The sequence below is a fragment of the Populus euphratica genome, unplaced genomic scaffold (assembly GCF_000495115.2).
Source record: "Populus euphratica unplaced genomic scaffold, PopEup_1.0 scaffold103.1, whole genome shotgun sequence".
NCBI lineage: Eukaryota > Viridiplantae > Streptophyta > Magnoliopsida > Malpighiales > Salicaceae > Populus > Populus euphratica.
The window spans coordinates 1,312,683-1,323,263 of NW_011499891.1; the positions used below are offsets into that span (position 1 = coordinate 1,312,683).

At 33.9% G+C, this 10,581-nt stretch overlaps 2 protein-coding genes across 3 annotated transcripts; one reads left to right on the forward strand and one right to left on the reverse strand.

Annotated features, from left to right (window-relative positions):
* LOC105131314 (putative pentatricopeptide repeat-containing protein At1g12700, mitochondrial) lies at positions 1 to 2,299 on the forward strand. Its single transcript, XM_011034239.1, has one exon. It carries the CDS (start codon positions 86 to 88, stop codon positions 1,931 to 1,933), a length of 1,848 nt encoding a protein of 615 aa, XP_011032541.1. The 5' UTR covers positions 1 to 85; the 3' UTR covers positions 1,934 to 2,299.
* A 914-nt stretch (positions 2,300 to 3,213) lies between these two features.
* On the reverse strand, positions 3,214 to 8,114 carry LOC105131315 (vesicle-associated protein 1-1-like). Of its 2 annotated transcripts, XM_011034240.1 has the most exons (11): positions 7,738 to 8,114; positions 6,691 to 6,809; positions 6,107 to 6,177; positions 5,927 to 6,008; positions 5,484 to 5,657; positions 5,090 to 5,205; positions 4,830 to 5,012; positions 4,607 to 4,681; positions 4,082 to 4,441; positions 3,779 to 3,856; positions 3,214 to 3,627 (listed from the first exon to the last, which is right to left on the reverse strand). In XM_011034240.1, the coding sequence occupies exons 2-11, from the start codon at positions 6,734 to 6,736 to the stop codon at positions 3,514 to 3,516; spliced, it is 1,299 nt and encodes a 432-aa protein (XP_011032542.1). In that variant the 5' UTR covers positions 6,737 to 6,809; positions 7,738 to 8,114; the 3' UTR covers positions 3,214 to 3,513. The 2 variants fall into 2 exon arrangements, with proteins under 2 accessions (XP_011032542.1, XP_011032543.1); XM_011034241.1 differs by lacking the exon at positions 5,484 to 5,657 and having other exon boundaries at positions 4,607 to 4,687; positions 7,738 to 8,113.
* Positions 8,115 to 10,581: the final 2,467 nt, after the last annotated feature.

A 10,581-nucleotide genomic window follows, 5' to 3' on the forward strand; every position in this document is an offset into this window, starting at 1 on the left:
GACGTTTATACCATCTGCAGCTTTCACAGGAGGCAAAAGGGACAGCGAGAGTGAGAGAGACCAGCAGCCTCTTAATAAAGCAATCATGATGTTCATGCGGAAAGGCGCTTTAGGAGCTACGGCTTCTTCTTCTGCTATTCGGCTTCTTCTTCAACAACATATGGAAATGGGTACCTTTCCTTTTCCTCTTAATTTCCCTTCTTTCTTATTCTTCAATCATCACCACATCACCACTTCTGCTTGTACTGAGAAACCTTCTTTGCCTCAAAACAATTGTGGTTTTGGTAGTAATACTAGCAATGACATTAGTATTGATGATGCCTTGACTTCATTCTATCGCATGGTCCGCATGAATCCTAGGCCCTCTATTGTGGAATTTGGCAAATTCTTAGGGTCCATTGCCAAAAAGAAACAGTTTTCCTCTGCTGTCTCTTTGTGCAATCAAATGGATTTGTTTGGGGTTACCCATAATGTTTATTCTTTAAATGTATTGATTAACTGCCTTTGTCGCTTGAGCCATGTTGATTTTGCTGTCTCTGTCATGGGTAAGATGCTCAAACTAGGTATTCAACCTGATGCTATCACATTCAATACACTCATAAATGGGCTCTGCAATGAGGGGAAGATTAAAGAGGCAGTAGGATTGTTTAATGAGATGCTATGGAGTGGGAATGAGCCCAATGTAATTAGCTATAATACTGTAATCAATGGTTTGTGCAAAACTGGCAACACAATTATGGCTGTTCGCGTGTTCAGGAAGATGGAGCAAAATGGCGGTACACCAAATGTGGTGACATATAATACAATCATAGACAGCCTTTGCAAAGATAGGCTAGTCAATGAGGCCATGGAATTCTTATCTGAAATGGTTGATCGGGGCATTCCACCAGATGTTGTTACTTACAACACGATACTCCATGGTTTCTGCAGTTTAGGACAGTTAAATGAAGCAACTAGACTGTTCAAAGAAATGGTTGGTAGGAATGTTATGCCAGATAGTGTGACCTTTAATATTTTGGTTGATGGACTCTGCAAAGAAGGGATGGTTTCAGAAGCTCGGCGTGTCTCTGAAGCGATGACCGAAAAAGGTGCTGAGCCAAATGCTTACACCTACAATGCCTTGATGGATGGGTATTGTTTACACAACCAAATGGATGAGGCCATAAAAGTGCTTGGCATCATGATTGGCAAGGGCTGTGCTCCTAATTTAAGCAGTTACAACATCTTGATCAATGGATATTGCAAAAGTAGAAGGATGAATGAGGCAAAAAGATTGCTTTCTGAAATGTCTGAAAAAAATTTGACTCCTGACACTGTCACTTACAGCACTCTTATGCAAGGTCTGTGCCAGGCAGGGAGACCTCAGGAAGCTTTAAATCTTTTCAAGGAGATGTGTTCTTCTGGCCTGCTTCCAGATTTGATGGCTTACTCGATTTTGCTAGATGGCTTCTGCAAACATGGACATCTGGATGAGGCATTAAAATTGCTCAAGGAAATGCATGAGAGGAGAATAAAACCTAATATCATCCTTTATACAATTCTTATTCGAGGCATGTTTATTGCTGGGAAGCTTGAAATTGCAAAGGAACTATTTTCCAAGCTTTCTGCAGATGGAATACGACCTGATATATGGACATACAATGTCATGATCAAGGGACTTCTTAAGGAAGGGCTGTCAGATGAAGCATACGAATTGTTTAGAAAAATGGAAGATGATGGATTCTTGCCAGATAGTTGCTCTTACAATGTCATCATTCAAGGATTTCTTCAAAATCAGGACTCATCAACAGCTATACAACTTATTGATGAAATGGTTGGTAAAAGATTCTCAGCAGATTCATCTACATTTCAGATGTTATTGGATTTGGAATCGCATGATGAAATCATAAGCCGTTTTATGCGTGGAAGCTCTCAACATACAAAAATGAAGTGATTTTTCTTATCAAATGCTGTTGTAGGCCGCTGTGCTATTGTGGGTCATCAACATTAGTGCTTGGTTTGCAACACCTCGTAGTGACTTTTTTGTGACTTGTTTTGTCTCTAAGCTCACGATCTAATTTTGTGTGATACGAATGTATGTTTATAATTGACATATTGTATTATGACCAGTCTTACTTCCCTTGGTGCTATATATTTTGTAACTTAATCTAGGTATTTTAGATTTTGAATTTGTACCTATTGTTTTTTGACATGTACTAATCCTAATGGAGGAATGGGTTAGAAATGTGAACTTGATGGTTCTCATGATCTTGTGCAATTAGCCAAGTCTTATTGGAGCTGATTCGGATGGTGTTGTTTATAAGGCTTGTAATCTTGCTTTAGGTAGAATAGCTTAGCTCGTCTATGTAGAGAATTTAAAGATTTCAAAAACACACAGCATTGGCAGGAATGGACCTTTATGATACTGGTATGGGAGTTTTTTTGTCCTGGAAATTTGGAATGAAGAATCTAGAGACTGGATTTTTCGTTTATGGTCCTCCGAGCTGTGGTAAAACCCTAATTGCACTAGTGAAGCGGGAGCTACTTTCGTTCAATGCAAGTCCTTGTCCTGCTATCCAGTTTCTGCACTACAGTGAGTACATGCTATATTCAAATCCCTTGATTGCTTATCACGAGTTCATGTTGGAGAAGTTAGGACCAGAACCCTTTAATTGCAACAGCTTTTGAGTTGGATCAGCGGCGGCTTTATGCTTGTGAATGGTGCTTGTAACAAGTAGCATGCAACTCGTTCTGTTCTCTGTCTTCATGTCTCTCAAGTAGTCAAGTTGATGTCTCCGGTGGCAGGCAAGGGGGGGAGGGGGGGGGGGCGGGCACATACTGTATTTGGAAACATCTAGAGATTCTATTTCGTATGAATTTTACAAGTTACTTGTTGTTTTTAAAACTTCTGAATCAAAATTTTGATCTCGATTTGAAATTTCTAGCTCGAGAATTCTAACTTGGTCTCAGTACATAAGAAAAACAACCATCCTTAAAAGCTTCTACTGTGGAAAAGCAATCCAGTCCATTTTTCTGTGTTCTCTTTCTTCCTCCTTGATATATCATTTGGGAATTGAAAGGTAAATTGTTTTATAGTTGAAAAGGGTGATGAATCAAATTAATTAGAGTGTATTCAGTAGACTACTGCCAAGCTAAATTCGTACCCTAACAAAGCAATAAAGGTGAAAACGAAACAAAAAACAAAACAAAACAAACAAACAAAAGCAGTAGAGAGGAGTTGTTTGCATCAAACGTCTATTTCTTGGAAGTCACCTAAGAGCAATACGATGTTTGTGTTCTTTCTTATTGGTCATACATACAAGATATCTCTCTCTCTACATTCCATTGTTGTGTTCATTCTGTGTATACATGCAACACACCGACAATCCGGAAGTCAATCCCTCCAAAAAGGGGCAGAAGGGAAAAAAAGGTAAGAAATCTTAGACAAACATATATGGCCCCCAGCTATTTCCTTGCATCATTTATATCAATAATTGCTTTTCTCCTTTTTAAGTTCTACCTATGAACAAACCTTTAACTGTGTAAAAGATATCCAAGCTCGATACTGATGAGTGCAATCATAACAACAAATAGAAGAGGGAACCCCACGTACACTCTTTTTACACTTGTCCTGCCTCTCAAAAAATCCTGCCGATGAAAGGAAAAAATCGGTCAAAGATATAAAGTTCATTTAAGAATAGAGGCATGACATTGAATATTTGCACAGGTTAGCACAAAGAGGACAGACGAGAGGCTTGCACGTTCGCATTAGATAGAGAAGCCAATTTTGGGAGCTTACGAGTTCTTCTTGCAAGATTTTCCTTTCTTGACTGCTTTGTCTCTTCTCCTCTGTTAACTTTGAAATAGTAGACTCGGTCTGCACAGGAAGTACAAGTCACCCTATTAAATGTTATATTTAAGTAAATCATTATGAATGTCCAAAAACACCTATCCTTTAAAATGGGCCCTTGCCATGATAGAGAATAGGACCACTAGTCAAAGCCAGAGACTAATGTATTACAGGGTCATGAATATGTAGGATTATTATCAATAAAAGCAGAGCCCCCGTGTTTGGACCAGAAAGATTCTGAGAAAGGCTAACCTCGTTCAGCTTTGATTCAAGTACGTGCAATTTTGATTTCATCTCATCAATATCACTGGCCAACTTCAGCTCCATTGCATTCGCTGTTATGATTTCCTCATTCAGTGAAGGGGACTCCATATCCGGTGCTGGCTTTGAGTGCTCATTGCTAATGGCATCCTTATCTTGCTTCAACTCTTCGTCCTGTGCCAGCTTTAACTCCTTCTCATTGACCATGTTAATAACTGGTACTCGATCTGTGTCATCTGACAGCTTAGACTCCTGACCATGAATCACGTCCTTCTCTGGCTTCAACTCTACATCCTCAGATGTATTGCTCTCATGACCGTTGGTCATTTTGAATTCAGCATCCTTGGCAACCTAATACCAATATAGAGAACCACTATTAGGTACTCAAAAACAAAACTTGAGAAAAAATGGAAGAATACTACTTGCAGAACATCAAATTGAAACTATGGACATGAAAGTTGAGTCCTACAAAACTAAGCATTACCAAAATTATAAAATCAGAAGAAACTTTCTTACTGTTTGCAGTGGGGTGATAATTTCAACCCTATTCAGCACAGGATCTTTCAGTACCGAAGGTTCTAAAAAAGGCCCCTGCTTCTGATAAAAAAGAAAAGGAAAAAAGAAAACCTGAGAAAAAATGGAAGAATACTGCTTGTGGAACATGAAAATGACAACTTTGGACATTAAAGTTTAATCCTCCAAAACTAAGCATTACCAATATTTTAAGAAAATTTCTTACCATTTGCGGTGGGTTGAGAATTTCAACTCTATTGAGCACAGAATCTTTCAGTACAGAAGGTTCAAAAATAGGCCCCTGCTTAAACACTCCATTAATTGGAGTCGGTACAAATGATTCAGGTGAGCTGATGAGAGCCACTCTCATCTTGACCTCTTCAATATGCTTGTTATCATTTTTGGCAAACTGCAGATAAAAGAACAATAATCATAAGAACTAAACCAGAGATTCAAAGTAAAAAGTAAAACTTCAAAGACACTTACCGTACTAGATGTGATTTCCTTCTCAGTTGTCCCAACAGGAACAACTGTGCTTTGGATTAAAAACTTGTCTTTGCACACCATATCAGGAGGAGCCTCCTTCTGAGATTGCATTGTGACTGCATGGCATTCAACACCATAGCTAAGGGGATTTAGAAAGAGACTATAACAGGAAAAAATATAACATCTACTTAAAAAAACATACTGCACAGTTCAGAAAGAGGAAGGAGCACATGACATATGGAAGTTAGAGGAGGAAAACAATGAGACAGCAACAATAAGCGCACACACTATTACCAAAAGCAGTTTCATTAACCTCCTTTCATATGTTTTGCAACTCAAGCATTATAGGAGCTTAATTACTGCCCTTGGTCTCATAGCTTCCAAGTCAAATTACCTCCAAAACTCATCTTTTGAAATAAAAAATTAAGTCCAGACTGGAGCAGTATGCAAAGATGCAAATTCTTAGGTAGGTTCCATGTCATATAAACCAGATCAAAACCAAAATATATCCAATAGCATGTCCAATTTTGCTCCATTGTCCCCCACTTCCACACACACCCTTCATTCTCTCTAAAAGTAAATTCACTAAAATAATGTCCGTTATTGAATTGCATCAAAGAAGAAATCAACAAGAAAAAAAAAACACAACAGCAGAAGTCAGATAATAACTACAAGAGTCCTGAAGGTAGCCAGTACAAATTACATGGCACTTACAGCTTCAACTCAAGAACACTCAATGTAATAGAGAGCCTAGCATGTGGGCATGCACAACTCATGTGTCCAATATTTCACAAGGATGTATGTTCAATTAACTCATAAAAAGAAAGAAACAGATACCAATAAATTCACAAGTTGATTTTGGATCTATAACACCAACATTTGGTCGCACAGAGTACTTCTTAGGTGAAGTTGTTTTAACCTGCAACACCAAGCCTAAATGTTATTACCACCCAGCATCATATCTCTTGGAACACAATTCAGACTGTCAAACAAAATCAGGTGAAATTCAATTTGAACCTTGAAAGCAACATTTTGGTGGGCGTTGTTGGTAAGACGTATTGAGCATGAGCTTTGCTTCTTCACTTCAACTACAGTAAACATTCACACATTCCATAAGCTTTAAAATCCAATCAAACCAGCACAGCAATTACAAATCCAATTTCCCGAGTCACAAAAACAATTCCCAGATACCGTCCAATGCTACTCTGTCCCAAACCATTAAATTCTTTTAATTATTCAACGAAAACCCAAAAATGATTTTTTTTCCTGTTTCAATTACTGTAAAATGAAACAATACAAGTATGGTTTTTATATCTTCAAAAATACTGCAAGCAAACCTTTTTCTCCAACCAACAACAAAACCCACAACAGATAAGGTAATACAAAGAAGTAGAACGAAATTTCATAATCATAACCCCTCTCATTATCCTCATTAACTAAACAAAGCATAAAAGAACTTTACAGCATTAAAAAAAAATCAAAATTTATATAAACAGAAGGGTAAAAACATATATCAATGGTTCAAGAATAAGTATGAGCTGATAAAAATTGAACATGGGGCCATGAATCATGTATGTCCAAATAATGATTTTATTACTTACAAACAAACTTAAGTTCCTTGGGCTGGATTTCCAAAAGCTGTGTCATGATTTCTTCTTTCTATCAAAATTAAAAGGCAATCTTCATAGCATCCAAAGCTCTATGACTTCTTTGTTTTTCTCTGCATTATGATAAAAAAATAATTAAATATTAATATAGATCAGACCCAACCTACATGCAGAACATTCCCAATCCATACACCTACACCATTTAAACACAACATAAATAAAGTATCTACATTTTTTATGCTTTATATTGATTCAGTGTCACATGATAAAAAAAAATAGAAAATCAATGACTGATTCTATCAATAGTTTAAAAAACAAAAAGGGACGTATAAAATAATAGCAAAAATTAAAGAAAAAATAAGAAAAATCTCAGTAAGTGAAATCAATACCGACTCTGATAAATTATTTTCCTTTCCAATTTTTCATTTAATATTAACGCAGATCGTAATCAAAATCAAATCATTGCACGCATTGAAATTGACTCGACTTACATCTGACTCGGTTAGAATATAACTCAGTCACACACGACATGGTATTGATTCAGGGAGAGAGAGAGAAACGGTTACAGTAAAAACGGAAACATCGAGATGAAAAATGAGTCCAATTCAAATACTCAGAGAACCGAGTCAATATTAGTAATCGCAGTACAAGAAAAACAAAGACGGAAGTCAAAACGAGTCAAGAGAAACGACACCGTTTAGATTCTCTAAATACTCTATATCTTCATCAGCAACAAAAAAGAAATGCGGAATAAAATCATTTCTTCTCCGATTGAGTCCAGAGCAACAGAGCCGACGCCACTCACTGTGTCAAAGCAACACTGTGATCTTCTCCGAAATGAGTCAAAAAAATGACGTAGCGTACAGTCAGAGAGAGAGAGAGATTAGTCAGAGGAAAAATGATGACTGTAGGAGCTGAAAAAGGAGGAAATATAAGATAGAGAAAGGGTATTTCTTGAAATTCGTGTCTTTAACGTTTATTATTTAATTAATTTGGTGTCCTGTTTTAAAATTGATAAAAAAAACAGATAAATTTCCACACCTTGTCAGAGGAAGATGAACCCTATAAATTCTTCGAAACGGTGAGTGAAAGAGTGCTTTTTGGAGTAGATGACGGCGTGTTGCGGTTGAGCTTGCTCGCTTGTTGCAGAGCAGACTATTGGGAGTGAAAGCTAAGTTCTTGTGTCTGAAAATAGAGAGAGAGAGAGAGAGAGAGTGGTGGAGTTGGTTGTGCGTGTATGTATCTTTCTCTGTGCAGCAGGTAAAGGAGACTGGAGAAGGAGGATGGGGAGGAGGAGAAGGAGGAGTATGGGTTGGTGGGTTGGTTGTTTTGTCGCTGATGGAGGTTGTACCGGCCGTTTCGCTTCCTTCCTTTTTTCAGGGGGAGATGTTATGGTAGTGGGGTGGGGCGATTATGTATATGATTGTATTTGTTTAGTTTTAACTCTAATTTAATTTATTTAAAACAATATATTATATGCTGTTTAAGCTTTAATTATTGATATTAATATTTACATCATATATAATAAGAAGGAGAATATTAAAAAAAAAAAAAAGAAGAAGCTGTATTTGAGTTTGTCATGAAGAATGGTTAAAATATTTTTTTAAAAAAATATTTTAATTTTTTTTTCTAGATTTCTCTCTTTTTTTCTATCTTTCTTGTATGAACATCATATAATTTCTCTAATTATTATTTTTTTGTTTTAAGATGATACTTTTTATATTTTAAAAAAAAATTAAAATATAAGAACTATAGAAAAATAACTAAAAAAATCAATTTAATAATTAAAAAAAAAACATTTGAAAATTAAAACAATACCATACCAGGACTGAAATTATGATTTGTATGGTAGGGGTACAATAAAAATAATTAATATATATCATGAAAGCAATCACAAGCCATTCGTTCTGGTGTCTTTTTTACTTCATGCTATAAAAAGATACACATTTCTCACTTTTCTTGACCAAAATAAATCTTCAGCTGAAGGTTTTCTAGATAAGGCAACATCATGACTACTTTTATTGGAATCCCTCTAATTGAATTCCTAGTTATTCAAATTATAATTATGAGATCGGTTTAATAAATTGACCTGTTATTAAGTTGATATAAAATTGTTATTAAGTTGATATGAGATTAAGGTAGTGATTGATATTGTATTTTGAATTTTTTTTAATTTAAATCAATATATTTTTTTAATTATTTTGATATATTGATATAAAAAATATTTTAAAAAATAAAAAAATATTATTTTAATATGTTTTAAAATAAAAAGTATATTTTAAAATAAAAAACAATCATCATCACATCTCCAAACACCATGTTAGCATGCTATAAAACAAGCAAAATTTAAATAAATAATTATTATAATAAATTTTTTAAAAATTATTATTGTTGCATTATCAGATATTTTTTATTCTGACATAAAAGGTGACATTTTTCAAAGCATGCCCTTGAACATTGCAATGCGGGGCAACAAATTGAAAAATTAAATCAAGAGAGGAAAATATCATATGGGACAAAGAGGGAACATGATTTTTATTTTTATGAACAAGAAAATTAACTGAGTAGAATTTATTAGCGAAGATAGAGTAATTAAAAGTTGCATGCGTTATCTTCCATTGCATAAGGGACAAGGGGCAATCAAATCAAAGGTTTTACTCTTACTTGGCTCAATCTTAAACAATCGAGCTTGATGATTTATTTTTTTTAATTATCAACACTCATTAAACTTCATCGTATTAATGTTAAAAAAAAAGATAGAATTGAAAGCCCGTTTTTATATATGTTCCATGTTTATGGTAAGAAATTTGTATTTTTTTTTAACATATAATAAAAATTTTGTTTTGTTTAAATATTTCAAAACAATACTATATTTTTAGAGTGAAAATATTTTTAAAAAATTATTTTAACTTTTTTATTTATAATATATATATATATATATAATTTACACTGATATGATTTTTTTCATATGGTATTTTAAAATTATATTTATATTATTTTAATTTTATTTGCTAACTCAAACTCAAATCAACCCATATAGCTTGAGATCTGTCTCTTCACCAAAATCCAAACAAGTATGCACTCTAATTTTAAATTCTTCTTCTTATACAGATAGAATTGAAAGCCCGTTGTTATATATGTTCCATGTTCATGGTAAGAAATTTGTATTTTTTTTAATATAGAATAAAAAATTTGTTTTGTTTAAATATTTCAAAACAATATTATATTTTCAGAGTGAAAATATTTAAAAAAAATTATCTTAACTTCATTATTTATAATATATATAATTTACACCAACATGATTTTTTTTATGTGGTATTTTAAAACCACATTTATATTATTTTATTTTTATTGGATAACTCAAGTCAACCCATACAACTTCAAATATATCCCTTCACCAAAATCAAAACAAGCCTGCACTCTAATTTTAAATTCTTCTTCTTATAAGCATAATGGTTAATCTAATACTAGTACAGTTAGTAAAAAAAATTAAAAATCAAAATTTGACATGAATTAAATATATTCATCTTATTAAACTTAATTCATCATGCCAAGTTTTTAGTAATCTTGTTGATCATCAAGTCGACATCAATAAAGGTATCTAAAAAAAGACAATTAACCCATTAATCCACTAGTTAACCCAATAATCTAAGTAATCAAAACTTCTTTTCTAATCAATTACAAAATTGATCTCTCAACTATGCTTTAAAGTACTATTTTCAACAAAGCACAATGTTCGATATATTCATCTTATTAAACTTAATTGATTATGCCAAGTTTTTAATAATTTTATTCATCATCAAGTCAACATCAATAAAAAAAAATGATATATGAAAAAAAGACAATTAACCCATTAATCCACTAGTTAGCCCTATAATCTAAGTA

Coding starts and splice junctions, on each gene's coding strand:
- LOC105131314 (XM_011034239.1), top strand. CDS start 86: ATGATGTTCATGCGGAAAGGCGCTTTAGGAGCTACGGCTTCTTCTTCT.
- LOC105131315 (XM_011034240.1), bottom strand. CDS start 6,736: ATGACACAGCTTTTGGAAATCCAGCCCAAGGAACTTAAGTTTGTTT. Junction 4,682..4,829: donor TTCTCAACCCACCGCAAATG/GTAAGAAATTTT, acceptor TATCAGAAGCAG/GGGCCTTTTTTAGAACCTTC. Junction 4,442..4,606: donor TTATCACCCCACTGCAAACA/GTAAGAAAGTTT, acceptor TATTGGTATTAG/GTTGCCAAGGATGCTGAATT.